General features: G+C 39.3%; 1 protein-coding gene across 1 annotated transcript in view; it reads left to right on the top strand.

Moving 5' to 3' along the window:
- The window catches only part of MRC1 (mannose receptor C-type 1), a 138,083-nt gene that overhangs the window by 53,197 nt on the left and 60,244 nt on the right, over positions 1-24,642 (top strand). Inside the window, exons 11-14 of the mRNA XM_075587513.1 lie at positions 3,691-3,839; positions 10,666-10,865; positions 10,998-11,113; positions 24,454-24,541. Of these exons, the coding sequence (XP_075443628.1) occupies positions 3,691-3,839; positions 10,666-10,865; positions 10,998-11,113; positions 24,454-24,541 (553 nt within the window). The remainder of the gene's footprint in view (positions 1-3,690; positions 3,840-10,665; positions 10,866-10,997; positions 11,114-24,453; positions 24,542-24,642) is intronic.

Here is a 24,642-nt window from a genome sequence, read left to right on the forward strand (position 1 = left end):
AGCTATATTTTAACTTTGTGTATGCAAATTTGTATTAAACATGAGATTACTTATTCATATGCTGTTCACTCAACTCCAATACCTGGAAATATCAAGCTACTGCCGAAAAAAATATCATTTTAATCTCTTTTCCCTAGGTCTATTTTTTACACATTGTCCACTATATACACATATCTAAGATAATACAAGCTGACTTAGAATAGGTGATAAAAATACATAATATTAATAATGTCAAATATATTAATATATTAACCCCCAAATATATTCAATGGTCAGCAATACATGGTCAACCCATGAGTGGCTGACCACTTGGACTACTAAGGCCATGATTATAATGGTGGAGCGCGTGTGCGCAGTGTTGCATGCCGCCAAAACAAATTAATGTTTTCAATTGAGCACGCATGTAGTGCGCGTGAACGACGCATCCAAGCGCGTGAAATTTGAGCAGGCACCTGAAATTGATATTGCCGCGCAACGGCCGCGTCATGTAAGCGGTTCAGCCAATGAGGGTGGACCGCTCACGTGATGTCGTGGCCACGCCTCCCTGTCGCCTCCCGATGCCTCCAGCCTGCAGTACATGTTTCGCGCTTGCACCATTGCACACTTGACTAGCCGTAGTAAGTATAATCGAGGCCTAAGGGTTTCCTATTTGCACATATTGATATTATGCTTTATGTGTTTTATTTGCACAGTGTTTATGTATGTTGTATGAGAAGCACTTTGCGTCCTGAAGGCATTCATTGCACAGCATTGGTAGCCTCAGGCATTGAACTGGTTAAATGTTTTTTTTTATTGGGTTTATCAGAAAATTGTATGACGTGATCAAAAGTGTATTATCTCTTGTGAATGTCTGCAAATTTGCTTCACAACATTGTTACACATTTTCACACATTTTTTTCACAAAAGTTCACATTGCTCGGAAATGTGCAAAGTCTGTAAAAATGGCAATGCTATGAGTGCTGGCGTTGGCTTGTTTAGGCCCCCCACAAAATGGTTAAAATATTACTTAAATATGAAATATTGGCAATAGGCACTGAAGCTTATGATGTGGTGGACTAGTGGATGCTGGTGGTGGTGTTTATATGCTTTGGGGAGGATGGCACTGGTGGCAACTCAGTGAGTCAGCTCAGTGAGTGTAACAACACTTGGTACAATACTCAGTATTTTAAAGAGAGGCTCAGAACTTTTGAGTAGCTCCCTAAACAATGCATGCCAGCTGCAAGCATTTTGGCACATTTGCCACTCAGTGTATATATCATGTGAATGAGCACACCCTATCAAGAATGTTGTGAACCATCCTGTAGTGGATTAGACATAATTATTCCACATGCTTGGATGCTTTCAGAGGGACCCATTTCCACATGCATATGCTGCCCACTAATAGTATCAGCTTGTGCTGGAGCAGCCCCCACAGCCTCATCAATTTTACATCTTAGCCTACCAGTAAACCATCATCAGTACATGATGATCCTCACCACCAAAACCCTGAGTCACCTAATCCATTACCAGGAATTGATCCACCCCACTTTCTCACAACTTTGCTACTACTTGTGCCCTTCTCTGACCCAGAACCACAGAGCTCTGTTATTAACTTAACAAATTCAAGTTAAGGCATCGTAAAGTGCTAATGGATATATTCAGAACTAATGAACACAGTGTTAAGTGCTGTTTCAGCCATAATAGCAATGTGCATTAGCTATAACAGACTTGCAGTGCTCTTTTCAGCTGTAATAGACATTAGTACTAATGAAATGCAAAAGCGGGTTTCCTTGTAACAATGCCTATCAACAGAGGTCCGATATAATTAACACAGGGATTTAACGATGCGTTACTTAGGTCATGCGTAAAGGTGGCATTATCTCCCTCCAGACACTGACATCTGGGTTTTGCTGGAAAGAGAGTCCTATTTTAATAGAGACCCACGTGTTAAAGCTCTAAAGATTTATCCCCCTCAAACAACCCGTGGAGAGACACCTGTGCACCTGGGATATATGCTCATATGAATTATTAAAATATCTTTTGCATATCCTTCTCTCTCTCTCATATCTTAAAATAACGCAAGGCAGTACTAATTTAACAAGCCATTAACCTAATCTAATGAGATAACTAACGGCTGCTTTTGCATGCAGTTCTACTATTGCCCTTGGACACCCAGTGGTTGAGACCAGACCAGGTTCCGAAAATACTCCTCCTCCTTCCACCTCTGTGGCCAGGAAACTCTACATCAGCCTACTGTACCTGTGACTAACTGGTGTTTCAACTGTAAGAGTACATTTAGTAAGGGGTTCTTTGCTCTCACCCATATTTAACATATCTACTTACTCTGCTGTGCACAGCTATTCTCTCTAAGCAACTATGAGAGGTACCAAAAACACACAGTTCTTTCAGGAAAACCTGTTGGTCACCCACAACAGCAACACCCTTACTTTCAGGAAGAGAGAGGGAGGTGCTAGTAATGTTGATACAGTTGATGAGACTGTCATTGAGGACAATGGCGATGATGCTAATGATGTCAATGAAACCTCCCTTTCAGTTTAATTTCTTCAGCATTAGAAGCTCAAGTACAACTGCTGATTTGATAGTAGTACAGTAGCAGTATGTTTTCCTAATCTGTTCTCTGGGGTCCACCTCAAACCAGTCCTTTCTTAGCACCCTGACAACCACGCTACCTTCCCGAATCCCAACCGTTCTCTTTTGACAATACCCTAGACATATTTTTATTTTCAGAGTCTTTTTTGTGTATGTGTATTACCCCCACATCTCCGCAAACCAAATTGTGTGTGTCCTATTTCTGGTCTCAATAGTATGATAAATTAGAGTGACATTAAGAGAATTTCTGAAATGCGCACGGACGCATTAATGCTGCAAAAATTCTTTGCCTAGTCTGCTGTTTTCACAAACATTTTCACCAACAAATATTTGTACATTTCACCTGATTTGTGATCTTCAGTGACATAAATTGCCAGATCACCGTGGTCGTATTTCTTAATACCGTCAAATATTAACAAAGCTAAATCAACATTTAATGAATATAGCCCCGATTGAGGAAGCATTTGTAGTGCTTACTGTAAATTATTTGTTACTGTTGTTCTGCGGAGAAAGATGACTCTATGTCTATCTCCATCTGTCTCCACTGCACTTTGAGACAGGAGAATTATGTATTGAAAAGTTTTATATTGTTATGGCATTTGTAGAATGGATCTCTAATCTTGAAATCAGAAATACGTAATGTTTTATTCTAAAATCCTCAAATTTGCCTGTGACCCTATACACAATCTTAGATTATTTTAAATGGCCATTTGCAAAGAATTACCAAATGCACTCTTGAGGATGATTTACACTCCTGAATATCACCATTTTAATTGCAATTTCTGAGAAAGTATATATATATTTTTTTTTCCTTATGTTTTTAAATGTGCTCAATATTGAATTTAGTGACTGAAGGTTGGAGAAATTTATTTTCTATTGTTTTAGATCATTTACATTATATTGTTATAGCTTTAATATGTAAAGGCAAAAAAGAGCATTGCTGCCGGGAGAGGCAATCCTAATATTTATCTCTTTGTATTAAATTATCACAGTCATTTTGCAGTTATTTAGAGATTTGTGCGCATTTGCCTATTTTAAATTGCTATGTCCTGTAAGATACACATGGTTGAAAGTGAATAGATGTTGATTTTCTTGTTACAGATATGAACAAGCTTATTTGACAAGTTTGATTGGGCTTCGACCTGAAAAATATTTCTGGACCGGTCTTTCAGATATGGAGGAAAGAGGGGTTTTTAAATGGACTAATGGTGAAAAGGTTATGTTCACACACTGGAACTCTGAGATGCCTGGTATGTGAAATAGATGTTATATTTACATGTGCAAATAAAAGCAGGTTGTACATACAATAACAGAGAAGTTCAATTCAACATACAGATGTAGCAATACTTATATTCTTCAGTGCTGCTGCCAAGTGACCGCAGTCTTCGCGGCACAGAAGGATGAACACTGTGCAGGGTCCCATTTGTAAGCACGGCTCCCACGGGACAGACACTATCCTCAGCGCAGCAGACTTTTGCTTGTTCATTTACTTGCCGGGGACTGGCTGGCTATATCTATATCTAAATTCAGGCAAAGAAGGGTGGGTAGCCGTATTGGTCCTTTCTTCCAGGTAGTAAACTAACAAAGTAGAGAGAGGGAGGAGGTATGATACCTTTTATTGGACAAACAAGTAGTTGATATGTTACAAACTTTTGGAATTTTCAGGGTTCTAAATCTGGTGGGGCAGAAATACAGAAACAGAATATTATATACAGTATGTAAGAGGGATATCTGGTTACAATGGATGTTGAGAGGAAGTGGGATAATAAGATAAGGAAACTGGTAGCCTAGTGTGAAAATTAAAAGTGGAGGCATGAAAGGCTGCAAGAAGTGTTTACTTAGTCCAAGATGTAGACATATTCTGACATTTCGGTCCCCAGGGGGACTTTATATGTGTACTTATATGTGCATAAACATGTGCTTATAAGTGTGTGTGTGTGTGTGTATAATATATATATATATATATATATATATATTATACAGTATATATATTATGCAGCACTCTCCAAATATTAGAAAAGTAAGATTTAATTACCACATATGGCAATCACACATATCAGTAGCTCCTGATAAGTGTGATTGCCATACAGTATGTAAATCTTATTTTTCTAATATTTGGAGAATGCTACGGATTTTCTATATTCTACATTTTCTGGACTTGGTGGTGTACCCTGTCCTTCCGCCTGCACACCTGCTGCTGAAAAGTATATTTTCTATATATATTAATTCTCTTATCTATCTATCCATACAGTATATACATGTACATACATCTATAGTCACACACATACATGCACACCTACATAAATGCATACTAACATATATACAAAAACATAAACACCCATACATTATTTATAAATGTATATAAACAATTTATGGGTGTGTATGTTTTTGTATATATGTTAGTATGCATTTATGAAGGTGTGCATGTATGTGTGTGACTATAGATGTATGTACATGTATATATGCATGGATAGATAAGAGAATGCGACAACAGTGTGTATACTACATTTGAATGAAGTTAGCGAATATTTACATGCGAGTGTAAGGCCCGGGCCATAGAGGGGTGGGGAGAGCGGAGGCGCGCTAACGCTGAGGCTCGCCTGCTTTAGTCAGCGCGATTGCACGGACTTGCAGGCGAGTCAGCGTGCGCGAAGGGAGCCGGGGGGAGGGGGTTGGAGGCGGGGCAGTGACGTCGCTGGGCCAATCGCCCGCGACGCACTGACGTGAACGTCACAGCGCCGACGTCACGGCGCCATGACGTTGACGCTGCTTAAGGCTGATTGGATGTTTTCAGCCGACAGCGCACTGAAAAACAGCTTGGCGCTCGGCTGAAAACTCCAAAGCCTCCGCACGCCTGCGGACGCTCGCGTGAGCGCCTCTCAAGGCATCCTCATTGAGGATGCAGGGGCTCAGCGCTGAGCGTCTGCACGGCTCAACACGGCCTGTCCTTCTATGGACTCGGCCTCAGGCTGCATCCACGCTGCAGCTGAGCATGCTTAGCGCGCTCACTGCAATTAAAATCAATTGGTACGGCCACCTTAACGCGGCACACGGGCTCGTTAGCCTGCATGTACACTCTCCCAAGCTTGGTGCTTGGGGAGACAAACAAAATTTACTTTGAGGCTCAGCAGCAGTCAAAGCACACAGAACACAGCCACACACAGCCACACACAAACACACATAAATAGCCCTGATCCATGCCCCCCCCCCCCCCCGCTCGTGCTTGCAAAATTATGCAGGACACCCTGCGCTCATGCTTGGAGTGTTGGTGAGGTCACCGCTCTCAGCGGCAGCGTGGATGCAGCCTTACACAATCTCACAGTTTCTTAGATTGAACATGGCTCAGAGCAAATCTCTTGTGATAAGCTCCGTTTGGTAATGTGGAAATTGTCAGTGGAACATTTTATGCTGCTTGTGGTGTTGTGGGCCGTTTTACAACGTGGGATTCAAATGTAAATCTGTAAAAAAACAAGTGCAAATAAAAGCACAAGAAGATGGTTTCAACAGGTTTAATAGTTAAAAACAGGATTGAAGAATAAAAAGTTTGCACTCACAATCCATATTCTTTGTAAAAAGTATTTTAAACAAAAGAGCTGGGGAGTCCACGATCTGGCTGTACTTTCCTAGAACCGGTGTCATGGCCCCGCCCTGAGGAAGCCATCACAGGAATGGAAAAACGTGTTGGGTGCTATCTTGGATCCGGGCGAGATTGGTGAGATCATGTACTTAAACTTCACGATACTAACCAGCCCCCTCCAGTATTCCCTGAGGTGGAAGTGCCAGAGCAGGCACTGAGGCAGGGGCCCTGATGCCAGTTGGAGGAAAGTACAAATCGCAGACTCCACAGCTTTGAAATCTTTTATTTTCAAAGACTTTTTACAAAGAGAAAAGATTATGAGGCCTATGCTATAAACTTCAATAACTAACTCATCAAGGATTTTGAGCAGTTCCCGAACGATTTGGCAAGGTTACTATTCAGAAAGCTCAGATGACCTTCCAAACTAGTTCGGGAAGTGTATTTGCCCGAGCGGTAGCACTGCGGCTCAAACACACTGAGTTTGAGCTGAAAAACAACTCAACTCACGTTTTTTTTATAAAATCACCCTATTCTATTAGCTCCGATGAGATCATCGAGGCACTCACCTAGCGAGCTTCTCGCAAATTTCATCTCACCACCCCAAGGATGGCAAGAGGGGATTTGTGAGTAGGACTTCGAAAATATATATATTTTTATTGCATCGGATTGAAGCCGGGAGTCTCCTATACACATTTATGATACACATTAATACCAGCTCCGGAGACCCCCGGCTTCCATCCTATGTAATAGAAATACATTTACAGACAGCTTCATTACCTTCGTGACTAACCACTAAGGTAATGAAGGGGTTAGACACAAATGCCCGGCTTATTGGGGGTAGCGGGGTGGGTAAAGGTGGTATCTGGCCCACGGTGGGTGTTTATTCCTACTGGGAGGGTAGTAGGAGGAGTTAACCCCTTCATTAATAATAATAAATGATAAAGGGGTTACCCCTCCCGCTACCCACCCGGTAGGCATAAACACCCACCACGGGCCATATACCACCTTCACCCACACCCGCTACCCCCAATAAACATTAAAACCCAATACACCCATTGATTGCCAGTGTGGTTACCTATGCCCTCAATGGGAGCAAAGAAAACCCCAGTGAATGGGCACCCCTCTACCTCCAAAAATCCCCCCTTACATATACAGTACATTATTGGGCAAAAATACTATTATCAGATCTGGATAATAGCTCATTTGTCCATTAAAAATAAAACATTATCTAGCCAGCATAAAGTAAATTAAAGTATCACTTACCCCTGCCAGGAGGAAGGCCATCCACATCTTCCACCTCGTCTTCCTCCCCCGTCCTCCCTGGCAGCAACATAACAATAAAAACCAAACTAATGGCCACTAACCCCTTAATCATCTTAGCGGTTCGTAACTGCTATAGTAATTAAGGGGTTAACCCTCCTCCCCCGCTACCCACCGGGATGGTTAACCACCCTCCCAGGTGTAACTATCCCCACCCTCTACCCATTGATTGGAACAGTGGTACACACTGCCCAAATAATATGGGCATGATTTGCCACTATGGCAGTCAATGGGCAATTAAAAAAAAAAAACAAGCACCAAAAATACACAATTCAAAGAACAAGCACCAAAAATACACAAAAAATTAAAAAAAAACACCAACAATTCACAACAATTAAAAAAACAAGCGCCAAAAATACACAACAATTAAATAAAACAAGCACCACAAATACACAACAATTGGCAACAAAAATACACAACAATGAAATAAAATAAATAAAACCAGGCCGCAAAAATACATAACAATTTAATAAAAATGATTATAAAAACAAGAATTTGTCAAAAAATGCATTGCTTGTCACTGTGTTTATCTATAGCCCAAATGGGGTATAGGTAAACACATTGGCAGTCAATGGGCAACCTAAACCTAACAACCTAAACAAAATACAGAATTAAATAAAATACAATCAATGTTTTTCTTACCATTGTTGACTTCACCCCCATCCAACGCGAGTACCATCTCTAGACCCTCAACGAGATGATCCTTAACAGTCGATGCCAAGAAGTCGGTGAGTTCTTCAATCTTTTCTTCTTTCTTTTCTTTTGTTCAGTCTTCTTTACTTGTAATCCAATGTGGCGGGTAAACCAATCGGATTGTGAGATATACCACATGGTACACCCCAATCCGATTCGTTGGCAGCCATTTTTTTAAAAGGATGGGAAATCATCCATTTAAGATGTCACATTCTTTAAAAAAAATGGAAGCTGTCACATGGTACTTCAACCAATTGGATTGGGGGTGTACCATGTGATGCCTCACATGGCATATCTCACAATCCGATTGGTTGTAGTACCATGTGATGGCAGCCATTTTTAGATGATGTCACACCCTTTTAAAAAAAGAACCCTCTCACATGGTACATCTGCCAATCGGATTGGGTTTGTACCATTTGACACTCAAATGTGACATCACAGGCCTTTAAATAAGGCCTGTCCCGTCTCATTTGAGCTTAAGAATCCGACGGGACAACATCTGCCCTAATGGAATACAATTAAAGAAGACCGAAGAAAAGAAAAGAAAGAAGAAAACAAGAAAAGAAAGAAGAAAAGAATTAAGGACTCACCGGGTAGATGTCTCTTCAATCGGCTGTTGAGAATCATTGCGTCGAGGGTCAAGAGTTGGTGCTCGCATAGGATGGGGTGAAGACATCAATGGTAAGACAAACATTGATTGTATTTCATTTAAGTTGCCCATTGAATGCCAATGTGTTTATCTATGCCCCTTTCGGGCTATAGATAAACACAGTGACAAGCAATGCATGTTTTGGCAAATGCTTGCTTTTATTGAATTGTTATGTATTTTTGCTGCCTGGTTTTATTTATTTTATTTCATTGTTGTGTATTTTTGGTGCCAATTGTTGTGTATTTTGGTGCTTATTTTTCTATTAATTGTTGTGTATTTTTGGTTTATGTTTTTTGAATTGTGTATTTTTGGTGCTTGAATTTTGTAATTGTTGTGTATTTTTGGTGCTTGGTTTTTTGAATTGTGTATTTTTGGTGCTTTTTTTTGTGTATTTCTGGTGCTTGTTTTTTTTTAGGTTGCCCAATGACTGCCATAGTGGCAAATGATGCCCATATTATATGGGCATGGTGTACTACTGTGCCAATCAATGGGTAGAGGGTGGGGTTATTTGCACCAGAGAGGGTTTTTACGTGTCCCGGGTGGGTAGCAGGGGGGGTTAACCCCTTAATTATTATAATGGTTACTAACCACTAAGGTGATTAAGGGGTTAGTGGCCATTAGTTTGTTTTTTTATTGTACTGTTGCTGCCCACGCAGGACATGGACATAGAGGACTACCTTCATCCTGGCAGGGGTAAGTACAACTTTTATTTACTTTAAGCTGGCTAGATAATGTTTTATTTTTAATGGGCAAATGAGACATTATCCAAATCTGGATAATCGTAATTTTGCCTGTTATTTTACAGCATGGGTTGAGGGGGGCATGTTGGGGGTAGAAGAGGTGGGTAGTAGGGTTGTTGTATTTTAATAATATTTTATGGGGTTAGAGGGATTGGGTGAAGGTGGTAGTTGCCCCAAGGGTGGGTGGTTAGGCCTCTTGGGTGGGTAGCGGGAGTGGTAAATTCCTTCATTACCATAGTGGTTACCACCGCTATGGTAGTGAAGGGGTTAATTTCTCCCGCAACCTTCACGGCAGGCTTAACCACCCACCCTGGGGCAACTACCCCCTTCCTCCACCCCCTGTGCCCCCCAAAAATCGGGTACTCGGGTTTGACCCCTTAATTGCCTTGGCGGCTAGCCGCTAAGTTAATGAAGCTGTTTCTATTTATAATTTAATACTAGTGTAGCGGAGCAGGGGGTCTCCTGAGCTGAACCGCATTTATTTCAGCCCCAGGGACCCCCTGCTTCCTGAGTTAAAGGCCCCATTATGGGGTGCCGGTATCCTCTCCGCAATGTTTAAATCTCCCACGTCACGTGACCGGGACATTTAAATGCACAGGAGATACCGGCAACCCATACCGGAGCTAGTATCTCGGAAAGCAGGGGATCCCCGGACCTGAAATTAATGCATTTCTGCTCCCGAGAACCCTGCTACAGTACACTTATAAAAATGTAAATAAAAACAGTGCGATCGCCTGTAAGAGCTGTGCAGGGAGATGTGGCTCTCTTTGTGCAGCTCTCTATGCAGCTCTTACAGACTGTGACCAGATCGCACGGGGGATAACTTTGAGACCAGCTGAGATACCATCGCTGCGGTCCCGAGTGGTATTGGCATTTTCCGACCTCACACTTTGAGACTTGTGAAAATGGTTTCAGATACTTTTTGAATACTGTGATAACACAAATGACAAACCATTCGGTGGGAACATGCCAAACCATTTAAAATGGCAGCAGCGTTATTGAAGCTACTAGAATAGGTCCCTATAAGTGTAAACTTTTTTTATTCTTATTATTGTAATTAATGCTACATTACAATATTGTTTACTCCAACCTTCAAGGAAGAAAACAAGGCTGTGTTTCAATGAGAACGGGAATCAGAGGAGGGTTATGGGATGTTATGAGCTGTACAGAAAAGGCAAACTGTGTCTGCAAGCATTGGGCAGAGGGAGTAACCCCACCTCCCATCCCAACAACAACACCTGAACCAAAATGTCCATCTGGTTGGGGAACAAACAATCAAATAAGCTCATGCTACAAAGTAAGTATTGGACAACCTAACCCATACTAAAATTGATTAAACAAAATACACGTCGTTTCTAGAAAAAAATAAAAATCATATTATTACAGGGTTATTCTAAACTCATGAATTACTATATACTTATATCAACAGAATTTTGCTGAAAAAATGACATGGTTTGAAGCCAGAGATTTTTGCAGAGCAATAGGAGGTGATTTACTCAGTATCAACACTAAAGAAGAAGAAACTTTAATAAACCTAATAATGAGGTAAGAGTTTCTACTTGTTTTTTTCCCCCTTTATATATGTAACCCACCCTCAGTGGGATTACCGGTTTGCTGTATGGGCTTAATAGCAGAAAAGCATATGCTGGGTCCCGCTGTTGCCATGGGGATATTGACATCACAGGGGAGTATTTAGGATAGGAGGCAGGTTCTGGAACATAGGTTTATCTGGAGGACAAGAGAAGAGGAGCCTCGTGAGTATAGATAGGGATTAGGTTCTGGAAGTAATAGAAGAGATCAGGCCCCCCCTTGTTGGTTATGTTACAGATATTTATTAATAAAATGTTTTACCAGGAAGTAATATTGTGGAATAAGTGATATAAGGCGCAAACAACTATTAAAAAGTAACAATAGTGAATAAATCTATATAAAGGGAAGTGTGATGATTAAAGTCCAACCACCCAGCTCAAACCTCACTGGTGGGACCTGTTTCACGGGTTCCAAGGATTCAAGTATTTTTCTCAAACATCCAGGGGGAGCATATGGGGAAAGAAATAAAAATTTAAGTGCAGACGTTTCTATAAAGTAGAATGATATAGTCTTGGCTCGTATAAATATATTACTCACAAGATGTATGAGTTAATCAGGCAATTGGCAAATTGGGTTGCCACCCATCTGTATCTGGACCCCCCTTGTTTAAGATACCGTCAGCAGGATGATGTATATATAATAGAGAGAGAACTACATAGTGCGATCAAAAAGGTACAACTTTATAATTTAAAAAAACGGGTCAATAAAATGCGCACTTACAATGTGCCAGTAAAAATCATGCATGTATCTCACAAATGGAGAAAATAGAAGCTCCCCGAACTGCTCACCGCCTCCCTCGGGTGTTTGGCTGGCTTTCTCTCACGGATCTGTGTGCCGATTCAGAGCCTCCCTCACGGCGCCCGTCCAGGAAGATGACGTCACGGCTGCAGAGTTGGTCAGCTACGGGTCGCGTTTGAGTCCAAAATTGGTACACTCTACGCGTTTCGCCCAGCTTGCTGTAGCTGTTGTCGGCTTCGTCAGGAGTGTGTAAAGGTTGGGTGCAGTTGATACTTATATACCCTATATACATGCTAATCTATTCAATTATACAATTAAACAATTGAACAACCTGATCTAAGACTATTATTATGGGAGTAAACTTGGAACTTACAAGTAATATAATCAATTGCTACGCATATGTTAATGTGTAAGTACAGATGACAATACATAAATGGAGCAACCAGAGAACAGACATTATGACCTTGTGATGTTTCAAGGTGCATATATATATAAAGTTACAATGATATCCCAACTTGGGCAATATGAAATGTCATTAGACAATTAATGTTTTGAATGGCATATATTTGGATTATCTTCCTTTCTATAATCCTCAAGGCGCAACACATATAAAAATAGATTGGGGAGATGGAGTTTGCGGGGTAAACTCTGTGCTCAGTATAAGACTGTTCACAACATTTTATAATAGTTTTTTCTTACTTCTTCAATGGGTCTTTTATTTCCAATAGTTCTAGCAATAATGTTCAAATTGCAAACAATGGGTCTATCAGAATAGTATTGTTATGAGTTAATATATATGTGCAGTCTTTGGTGGGGTGCAATCTTCTGCACTAACATATATCTGGGAGCTAGTTTGTCATGAAGATATGGCAGGGTATTTATTTCTGATGGCAGTTTAATGGCATCTTATTCTGGGTGTATCTTGGTGGTCCAAACTTTATGTTTAGTGTATATACGTTAATAGATAAATATAATGAGCTGTAAAGATAGTATACAGATTCAATTAATTATATTTGAGATGTGAAGCAAAATTCTAAAGGCTTTCACTAGGGTTGCGTTGACAGGGGGGCTAAATACATATGGAAAAAGACGAAGTGAAGAAGAGTAATTATAAAAAGTAAAAATAAAAAATATAAAATGTAAAAAAACAGTACTTAGGTGCCAAAAAAAAAAAAAAAAAAAAAATCTCTATCAATCAACTATAATGACATTTCATTTACAGTTTGTGGACACAGGATCAAACTATCAACATATAGATATAATGTGTACAGTTGTAGATTCCTAGGTGATATCCTGAAAAATAAGATAGGAAAAGCTGATGCAAAGACAAAGAGACAAAGGAACAGAAGAGGATCATATTAGTACCATCATTTTGAGCATAATCTATTTCAAAAAAGGAGCAAGATCTATCTCAGCATTGAGGCCTCTTGGAGCTAATGTTTTGAGGCGATGGATCCAAAATGTTTCCCTCTTTAGGAGTTCTGACCCCCTATCCCCTCCCCTCCAATGGGGTAGTACATGTTCGATGGCTTTAAAGACTAGGCCTGTTGGTTCCCCACCGTGACATTCAGAAAAATGATTTGGAATACTGTGGTTGGTTAATTTTCTCTTGATGCCACTCAGATGTTCGATAATTCGAGTTCTTACTGGTCTTATGGTCTTTCCGATGTATTGTAACTTGCAGGAACATTCCATTAGATAGATTACATGGTCTGTCCTGCAAGTCATAAAAGTTTCAATATTGAAGACTTCACCGGTGACATTAGAGCAAAAATTGGTATGATCAGAAGACCTAAAACCACACGCCTTGCAACTTGTGCAGCCAAAAAAACCTTTCTTATTTAGCCATCTATTGTTCTTAGAATTGGAGTCCCTTAATGCACTAGGGGCTAGTTTGTCTTTAAGATTGGAGGCTTTTTTAAATATCACATTTGGTCTATCGGGGATATTGGGGCCCAATACTGGATCATTTTTAAGTATATCCCAGTGCTTTTGAATGATATTCTTAATTTTTCCTGCATCTCTGCTATATCCCGTCAGAAATGCAAAATCATATTTGTTGTTTCTATTTGAATTCTTTTGCTTGGGTACCAATAGATCCTCTCTCTGAAGTTCCCCTGCCATATTTATAGCTGATTCTATTGTTTCCTCTTTGTAGTTTTTCTCCAAAAATCTGTTTTTGATTTTTTCAGATTGTGTAATATATTGTTCTTTGTCTGTGCAGTTCCTTCTTATTCTGGTGAACTGGCTTGCTGGTACATTGTCCATCCATTGTGGTAAATGGCAACTGTCTCTCTTGATGAAATTATTTTTATCTATATCTTTAAAATAGGTTTTTGTTTTGATAGATTCGTTTTCGATATAGATATTTAAATCTAGGAAATTGATTTGATCCTTGCTCCACTCACTAGTGAATTTCAAATTATATGAATTAATATTCATCTCATTAATGAATTTAATGAGTGTGTCTTCTCCCCCACTCCAAATGAAAAACACATCATCAATGTAGCGGCGATAAAGGACAAGATTCGCACCAAGCTCACTCCCTGACCAGATGTTGTCTGTCTCCCAATCTGATACAAACAGATTGGCGTAGCTTGGAGCGAATCTCGTCCCCATCGCCGTCCCACATTTTTGCAAATAAAAAGTGTGTGAATACCAAAAATAGTTGTGCTCTAATATGAACTTTATACTGTCAATAATAAATTCAGCCTGTGATGCTGGTAAAGTCTCATCCCCCTGTAAAACCCGCCTGACTGATTCGCAACCCTGTGTATGTTCTATAATTGTATACAGTGAAGCAACGTCACATGTTGCCAATAGAAAGTGTTTCTCCCACTTTACACAATTCAAAAGGTTGAGTATCTCTACTGTGTCTTTCAAATAAGCCTTTTGTTTGACCACATATTTTTGTAAGAATGTGTCTATGTATAAAGAGAGGTTGGCAGTTAGCGAGTCAATCCCCGAGACTATTGGTCTGCCTGGGGGATTGACTACACTCTTGTGGATCTTTGGGAGGAAATAGAAGACCGGCATCTTGGCTTTATTTCGATATAAGAAATCATATTCTTTTTCATCCAGTATGCCGGTCTCCCTTCCCCCATCTAACAGCATTTTGAGTTCTTCTGTGTATTTGATGATGGGATTGCCTGACAATTTTTCATATGTGTTGGTGTCTCCTAGCAATCTCAATGCTTCTTCTTCATATATATGAAGATATATATATGAAGATATATATGAAGAATATGAAGAAGAAGCATTGAGATTGCTAGGAGACACCAACACATATGAAAAATTGTCAGGCAATCCCATCATCAAATACACAGAAGAACTCAAAATGCTGTTAGATGGGGGAAGGGAGACCGGCATACTGGATGAAAAAGAATATGATTTCTTATATCGAAATAAAGCCAAGATGCCGGTCTTCTATTTCCTCCCAAAGATCCACAAGAGTGTAGTCAATCCCCCAGGCAGACCAATAGTCTCGGGGATTGACTCGCTAACTGCCAACCTCTCTTTATACATAGACACATTCTTACAAAAATATGTGGTCAAACAAAAGGCTTATTTGAAAGACACAGTAGAGATACTCAACCTTTTGAATTGTGTAAAGTGGGAGAAACACTTTCTATTGGCAACATGTGACGTTGCTTCACTGTATACAATTATAGAACATACACAGGGTTGCGAATCAGTCAGGCGGGTTTTACAGGGGGATGAGACTTTACCAGCATCACAGGCTGAATTTATTATTGACAGTATAAAGTTCATATTAGAGCACAACTATTTTTGGTATTCACACACTTTTTATTTGCAAAAATGTGGGACGGCGATGGGGACGAGATTCGCTCCAAGCTACGCCAATCTGTTTGTATCAGATTGGGAGACAGACAACATCTGGTCAGGGAGTGAGCTTGGTGCGAATCTTGTCCTTTATCGCCGCTACATTGATGATGTGTTTTTCATTTGGAGTGGGGGAGAAGACACACTCATTAAATTCATTAATGAGATGAATATTAATTCATATAATTTGAAATTCACTAGTGAGTGGAGCAAGGATCAAATCAATTTCCTAGATTTAAATATCTATATCGAAAACGAATCTATCAAAACAAAAACCTATTTTAAAGATATAGATAAAAATAATTTCATCAAGAGAGACAGTTGCCATTTACCACAATGGATGGACAATGTACCAGCAAGCCAGTTCACCAGAATAAGAAGGAACTGCACAGACAAAGAACAATATATTACACAATCTGAAAAAATCAAAAACAGATTTTTGGAGAAAAACTACAAAGAGGAAACAATAGAATCAGCTATAAATATGGCAGGGGAACTTCAGAGAGAGGATCTATTGGTACCCAAGCAAAAGAATTCAAATAGAAACAACAAATATGATTTTGCATTTCTGACGGGATATAGCAGAGATGCAGGAAAAATTAAGAATATCATTCAAAAGCACTGGGATATACTTAAAAATGATCCAGTATTGGGCCCCAATATCCCCGATAGACCAAATGTGATATTTAAAAAAGCCTCCAATCTTAAAGACAAACTAGCCCCTAGTGCATTAAGGGACTCCAATTCTAAGAACAATAGATGGCTAAATAAGAAAGGTTTTTTTGGCTGCACAAGTTGCAAGGCGTGTGGTTTTAGGTCTTCTGATCATACCAATTTTTGCTCTAATGTCACCGGTGAAGTCTTCAATATTGAAACTTTTATGACTTGCAGGACAGACCATGTAATCTATCTAATGGAATGTTCCTGCAAGTTACAATACATCGGAAAGACCATAAGACCAGTAAGAACTCGAATTATCGAACATCTGAGTGGCATCAAGAGAAAATTAACCAACCACAGTATTCCAAATCATTTTTCTGAATGTCACGGTGGGGAACCAACAGGCCTAGTCTTTAAAGCCATCGAACATGTACTACCCCATTGGAGGGGAGGGGATAGGGGGTCAGAACTCCTAAAGAGGGAAACATTTTGGATCCATCGCCTCAAAACATTAGCTCCAAGAGGCCTCAATGCTGAGATAGATCTTGCTCCTTTTTTGAAATAGATTATGCTCAAAATGATGGTACTAATATGATCCTCTTCTGTTCCTTTGTCTCTTTGTCTTTGCATCAGCTTTTCCTATCTTATTTTTCAGGATATCACCTAGGAATCTACAACTGTACACATTATATCTATATGTTGATAGTTTGATCCTGTGTCCACAAACTGTAAATGAAATGTCATTATAGTTGATTGATAGAGATTTTTTTTTTTTTTTTTTTTTTTTTTTTTTTTGGCACCTAAGTACTGTTTTTTTACATTTTATATTTTTTATTTTTACTTTTTATAATTACTCTTCTTCACTTCGTCTTTTTCCATATGTATTTAGCCCCCCTGTCAACGCAACCCTAGTGAAAGCCTTTAGAATTTTGCTTCACATCTCAAATATAATTAATTGAATCTGTATACTATCTTTACAGCTCATTATATTTATCTATTAACGTATATACACTAAACATAAAGTTTGGACCACCAAGATACACCCAGAATAAGATGCCATTAAACTGCCATCAGAAATAAATACCCTGCCATATCTTCATGACAAACTAGCTCCCAGATATATGTTAGTGCAGAAGATTGCACCCCACCAAAGACTGCACATATATATTAACTCATAACAATACTATTCTGATAGACCCATTGTTTGCAATTTGAACATTATTGCTAGAACTATTGGAAATAAAAGACCCATTGAAGAAGTAAGAAAAAACTATTATAAAATGTTGTGAACAGTCTTATACTGAGCACAGAGTTTACCCCGCAAACTCCATCTCCCCAATCTATTTTTATATGTGTTGCGCCTTGAGGATTATAGAAAGGAAGATAATCCAAATATATGCCATTCAAAACATTAATTGTCTAATGACATTTCATATTGCCCAAGTTGGGATATCATTGTAACTTTATATATATATGCACCTTGAAACATCACAAGGTCATAATGTCTGTTCTCTGGTTGCTCCATTTATGTATTGTCATCTGTACTTACACATTAACATATGCGTAGCAATTGATTATATTACTTGTAAGTTCCAAGTTTACTCCCATAATAATAGTCTTAGATCAGGTTGTTCAATTGTTTAATTGTATAATTGAATAGATTAGCATGTATATAGGGTATATAAGTATCAACTGCACCCAACCTTTACACACTCCTGACGAAGCCGACAACAGCTACAGCAAGCTGGGCGAAACGCGTAGAGTGTACCAATTTTGGACTCAAACGCGACCCGTAGCTGACCAACTCTGCAGCCGTGACGTCATCTTCCTGGACGGGCGCCGTGAGGGAGGCTCTGAATCGGCACACAGATCCGTGAGAGAAAGCCAGCCAAACACCCGAGGGAGGCGGTGAGCAGTTCGGGGAGCTTCTATTTTCTCCATTTGTGAGATACATGCATGATTTTTACTGGCACATTGTAAGTGCGCATTTTATTGACCCGTTTTTTTAAATTATAAAGTTGTACCTTTTTGATCGCACTATGTAGTTCTCTCTCTATTATATATACATCATCCTGCTGACGGTATCTTAAACAAGGGGGGTCCAGATACAGATGGGTGGCAACCCAATTTGCCAATTGCCTGATTAACTCATACATCTTGTGAGTAATATATTTATACGAGCCAAGACTATATCATTCTACTTTATAGAAACGTCTGCACTTAAATTTTTATTTCTTTCCCCATATGCTCCCCCTGGATGTTTGAGAAAATTACCAGGAAGTAATACATTGAGAGTTACCTCTCGTTTTGAAGTATGTCCTGGGCACAGTTATAATGACACATACATGATTACAAATACATAGTTACAATTAGTGAAAAGGGTTATACAGTACATTATGTACAAGACATTGCATGCACAGTTAAAAATAATATATATTATAGGTGTATATAAGTTACAGACCAGATTCAAATGTGAGATAGCTTTAGTTTTGAAAGAACTTAGATTGGTAGATATGGACAGTGCCCTTATAGTAAGGATACCAGTTAGATGGCCAACAGAAACATGCAGGTACCACAGATGGGGGAGACAGACATGCCACAGCGGCCCATATGCAGAGGGCTTCCAGGTGTCAGCGGATCAGCTCTACAGGCAGATCCACCTATGTTTTCTCCTCAACCAGTACGGAAATGACAGTTCCCAATCAGGAATGTGGTATAGTTGTTACCTGCACAGAACCGGCCAAGTTCCCCGTAAAGTCCCACAGTAGACTTAGGGTATAATGGACGTTAGTACAAAGGGGGGCCCGGTCCAATACAAGTAACACAGTCAAGTATACACACACCCCTTTAGGAGTGCTAAGAGTGGACACCTATGGAAGCACTGTGTCAATGAGTAACCAAGAGTTTTTATGCAGGCAGATCACTCTTTTGACAAAGGCCTACCAGGCAGAAACGCGTCAAGAGGATCTGCTTGCACCTTGTGCAATAAAGTTTTTCTATAATCCAATCATCAGCCGTCAGCAAGTCCTTTATTTTGGCTGTGCAGCGCAAACACCCCCTTCGGGAGGATTCTACACAGTAACCAAGAGTATGTCAATCAATATACAACTACAGTATGTCAAGTATGTGTGTGCCTGAATAAAGACATTGGGGCCTATGCAGAGAGCAGCGCTATTTCTAAATTCGCCATTTTTTGGAGAAAATCGCGCAGAAAGCAGCAGAAAATGGCGAGTTCCGAAAAACGCGCCAATTTTTCTTTTCTATTTGTAAAACTCGCCTCGCGGCTGGCGAGAACCTCAATCTCGCCAGTTTTAAAAATATCCGTATGCAGAGAGGCGCGAACGGCATCTAGCGGCTGTTCGCGCCAATAAAATGGCGCGATTGTCTCCGTTTTGCCTCGCCAAAAAAAACTGCCGCTCGCGGCCATTGCAAAGGGAAAAAAAAAGGCGCGAATTTGTTTTAACACATTTCTGAAGCGCGCATCTCGCCAATTTAAACTCGCCACACGCATCCATGTTAAACATAGCAGAATTCGCACTTTTCTGCATATGGAGATTAAAACTCTCCAAAAAAGCTACTTTTTAATAAATTCGCCAATTTTAAAATTCGCTGCTCTCTGCATAGGCCCCATAGTTCTACTACACCCATCATTTTCACCCTTGCTATCACACCGCCCAGGAGCTTGAATCCAGCACCCTGAGTTGAAGTAAATAAACTATGCTGAGTAATCAAATACTGCACACCAATGTAAACTCCTCAGGAGCCAGGCAGCAAGAGTTACACATATAAAACATCTTTCTGCCTCCTATCCTAGACATGTGTGACTCGGCCAAGTCTGTTTTGTAAATTTGGGGCAATGTTTCAGCAAAATTTGCTTCTGATATTTGCAAAAATGTCACCAGAATTTACTATAAAACACCAAAAATCTCCAATGCTTGGCAACCATTTTGTGTTTGGAAAAGTTGGTATGAAAATCCTCCGTAAGGTATTCACAGTTGGTGTTTTATGTTTGCAACTTTTTCACCAGTTCTGAATGCCCCAAATTTACCAAATGTGCAAACTCCCGTGAAGAATTTGCCCATCTCTCCCCATCCCTGCTGGAGGGTCCCCGAGCAAAGAAAGGTCCGCTATACAGTCGCATTATCAGTAGCCATGGACAATTAAAAAAAATTAAATAGGTAAGAAACACTAGCACATATGTAGCCAACGTTATTGCAACCCGTGGAGGGCTGCAGCAGGACATACCAGCAGGAGAAACGGCTATTGTGGGGGCAGGGCTCTCACGCTATTTCATCCACCGTAACACACCACGTGTTGTAATAACATTGGTTAATTACATCTGTATTCACTGTACATTAAACTTCCAACAACGTAATAAGGCTTGTTTCACTCAGGCGCAGTCCAAGGGAAAGCTATCAGCTGTCATGCATTAATGTTTTTTTGGGGGTTCAAATAATGTCTATTGGAGATTGATGTTTAGGACCCAAATCCTAAATTCAAAAACAACAATAGAGAATATAATGGAATTTACAATACAAACAGCTTTTGGGTCTGTATATGAGTAAACAACACAGTAATAAAGCAACAATGATAAAGTTACAGTGATCATTGCGGAGCCATGGAAAAGTTTGCAGAAAATCACAAAAGTAACTATTTTAATAGTCTGCAATATTTGTTTTCATCACAATAGAAAATTCCACAATGAAATATCAAGTCAGTAGAAAAAAAAAAAGTTAATGCAATTTGCTCCAATTTCTTTATTTCTTCCTTTCTTTCCTTTTTGTTTTGGAAAATGTAATTGTAATAAAGAGTGTATTGTGAATAATAGTGAATAAAAGGCGCTAACAACTTAAAATATAAGTGTCAATCAGTGCAAGTTAATAGTGCAATATACAATATATAATAAGTGCTCAAATAATATATCCCTGCTCAAACCCTCTGGTGGAACCTGTTTCCGGGGTCCCAAGTAGAATGATATAGTTCAGACAATCCAGGAGGAGCATATATGGGGAAAAAGGAAACAAAACAGTGCAAATTTAAGTGCAGACGTTGAGACTAAGTGATGGCTGAATGATGAAATCTTGGCTCCAATGGTCTCTCTACTCACAAGATATTAGTGGTATATGCGCAATTGGCAGATAGGGCTGTCACCCCAAGTGGATGCTGTATAATGTGGGATTCCCTCCAGGCTCGTCTCATCAGTGTGGCAATGATATATATGGAGGAGAAAAACAGCACTACATAGCGCGATCTGTCTTGTAATAAACTTTATAAAAAATATTTAGACATATAAAATGTGCACTTACAATGTGCTATTATTAAAATCGCATTTATCACATTAAAAGTGAATCAAGTGGGTACTCCGCCGCTCTCACCGCCTCCTCTCTGGCTCTGGATCTCCTTCGTCTGAAACTTGGGATTCCAAACTCTGTGTCTCCTCCGGTGCGTGTGACGTCACTGCTCAGTGGACGGTGCAGCTACGGATCCCGCCCTTGAAAGCTGTGTATGGCTTCGTCAGGAGTGTGTGAGTTGTGGGGTTAATAGATGTCTATACAGTAGAGGCAACTCTTATTCGAACAAAAACCAGTGGCAATTCCCCAAAAAAACCAGGAAACACCCAGGTACATTCTGAATACATGCCTTAAACTTTCCTTAAACTAGCCCCAGCATTTCTGCATTGATTAATGGCCTATCAGATTAACAGCGGGGGTCCCTGGCAGTCCCATTTAAACTGAATTGGAATGCCAGGGATCCCTGCTGTGTTAATCCTATTAGTCAATGCAGAAATGCCTTAAACGTGCCTCAAACTAGCTCAGAACATACCCAGCACATACCCAGAATGTAACCCGGCTAGTTTACGGCAAATGTTAGAATAAACGTTGCCTCTACTGTATATACCCTCTCTGGTCTAATTAAACAATCAATCTAAACAATTATCTCAGCGCTATGGTTTATAATCATATACATATATTTGGAACTTAATTACAGTGTTGACACATCATAAAATCCTTTAACATTATTTATTTCATTATGAAACATCATTCTCATAGATTTAAGGAATAGTTAGTGTATATATCATTAATGTATGAGGAAATCTCACCTACGGGAGAGTCTGGCTAATTAGGTGTATTATAATCAGGTAAGTAGGCAGAGGTTATACTGCAAAGTGAAATGGTGGAGATAATACTTGCAGCTGAGATCAGTCAGCTTTTTTGGGAAAGAGAGTGGCTTATATAATTATATTATGGGGTTCATATTACAGCCATAGTATACAGCACAATCCACTGGACACCAACATGAGGTGAATATGTGTGCTTGGATGGTTCAACTATATATTAAAGAAATAAGGAAGCTGCTAGTTTTGTTAGCTAGTTCTTATATTTTCTGCCAATGCAGATATCTTAAGGGGACTTCACCTATATATGAATATCAATTGACTATTAGTGTTAATAAATAAAAAAAGATAAAAAAATTATAAAAAATGAGTGGAGAATGACATTTCATTTACATCACGTCATAATCCGCAGATGAACAATGCATTACAAAATTAAAAACATACTATCATACTTATCGCAATGTGAAAAAAACATAAGGATCACTGGAATACAATCTATTTGGTATAATCATTCATTGGGTTTAATACCCTATCATGGGAGATTATGCAAACATTATCTATTCACAACCAATGTGTATTGCATGGTGTTGAAAGCTGAAACAACACAGATAAGGCAGATGGAACACCAAAGAGAATAAAAAAAGAAAGAAGAGCATCATTAGTTATATATTTAAACAAGGAAGGGTGTCCAGATCGATTTCAGCATTTAAACCCTTTGGTGTCATAGTTTTTAGACGGTGGATCCAGAACGCTTCTCTCCTAAGCAATTCTGATCCTCTATCTCCACCCCTCCAATGTGGTAATACATGCTCTATTTCTTTGAACTGCAAGCTTGTCGGTTCACCAGCATGACATTCTGAAAAATGTTTTGGGATGCTATGATTCTGAAGTTTTCTGTGAATCCCACTTAGGTGTTCTAGTATTCTCGTCCGCACAGGCCTAATAGTTTTTCCTACATACTGTAACCTGCAGGAACATTCCAGAAGATAAACTACATGGTCTGTCCTGCAGGTCATGAAACTTTCTATATTGAAACATTCGCCTGTGATGTTAGATACAAACTGAGTTTGTTCAGATGATTTGTGCCGACAAGCTGTGCATTTCTTACACCCAAAAAACCCTTTAGTATAAAGCCAACTTTTATCCATACATTGTTTGTTGTTACTCCTCAACGCACTGGGTGCGAGTATGTTTTTTAGATTGTTAGCTTTTTTATATATGATGTTGGGTCTATCTGGAATTGCTGGCCCCAAAATAGGGTCATTTTTTAGGATGTCCCAATGTTTATGGAGGATTTTTTTAATAACACCTGCCTCCCTATTGTATCCCACATTATACAGCATCCACTTGGGGTGGCAGCCCTATCTGCCAATTGCGCATATACCACTAATATCTTGTGAGTAGAGAGACCATTGGAGCCAAGATTTCATCATTCAGCTATCACTTAGTCTCAACGTCTGCACTTAAATTTGCACTGTTTTGTTTCCTTTTTCCCCATATATGCTCCTCTTGGATTGTCTGAATTGTAATAAAGAGAACAAAGATTTAAGCTTTCTAAATCTTAACAATGAAACGTACGTACTACTTTATTATTTATTTATTTATAAAATGTTTTACCAGGAAATAACATATTGAGAGTTACCTCTCGTTTTAAAGTACAGTATGTCCTGGGCACAGAGTTATGATGACAGATACATGGTTACAAATACATGGTTACATTAGGTGAAGAGGATTATACATTATTTATAAAGACATTGCACGAACAGTTAAAGATAACATAAATTATAGACGTATGTAACAGTTAGTATCCAGCTAACAGATCTGTATACTGTGTAATTTACTTGATAAGTCAGTATGAACAGTACATTCATTTAATTTGTATGCTTTTAATGTATAGCAAACCTCTATACATCTCTTCTCTTTTATTTTTTCTTGTAAGGCAACGGGGTGTTTATTATCAAGATTTCTGGATAGGGCTAATAAAGATTGACCCTGATGAAGGATTTACATGGTCTGATGGTTCACCAGTGAGTAATTTATTTTTCAATTGGTTTTCAACTGTGTCTTTAAACTACAGTATGTTGTTTTCAAGCAAATATTACATTTAAATGTTTTTCTTTTTTGGATA

The sequence above is a fragment of the Ascaphus truei genome, chromosome 2, assembly GCF_040206685.1.
Source record: "Ascaphus truei isolate aAscTru1 chromosome 2, aAscTru1.hap1, whole genome shotgun sequence".
NCBI classification, from domain to species: Eukaryota; Metazoa; Chordata; class Amphibia; order Anura; family Ascaphidae; genus Ascaphus; species Ascaphus truei.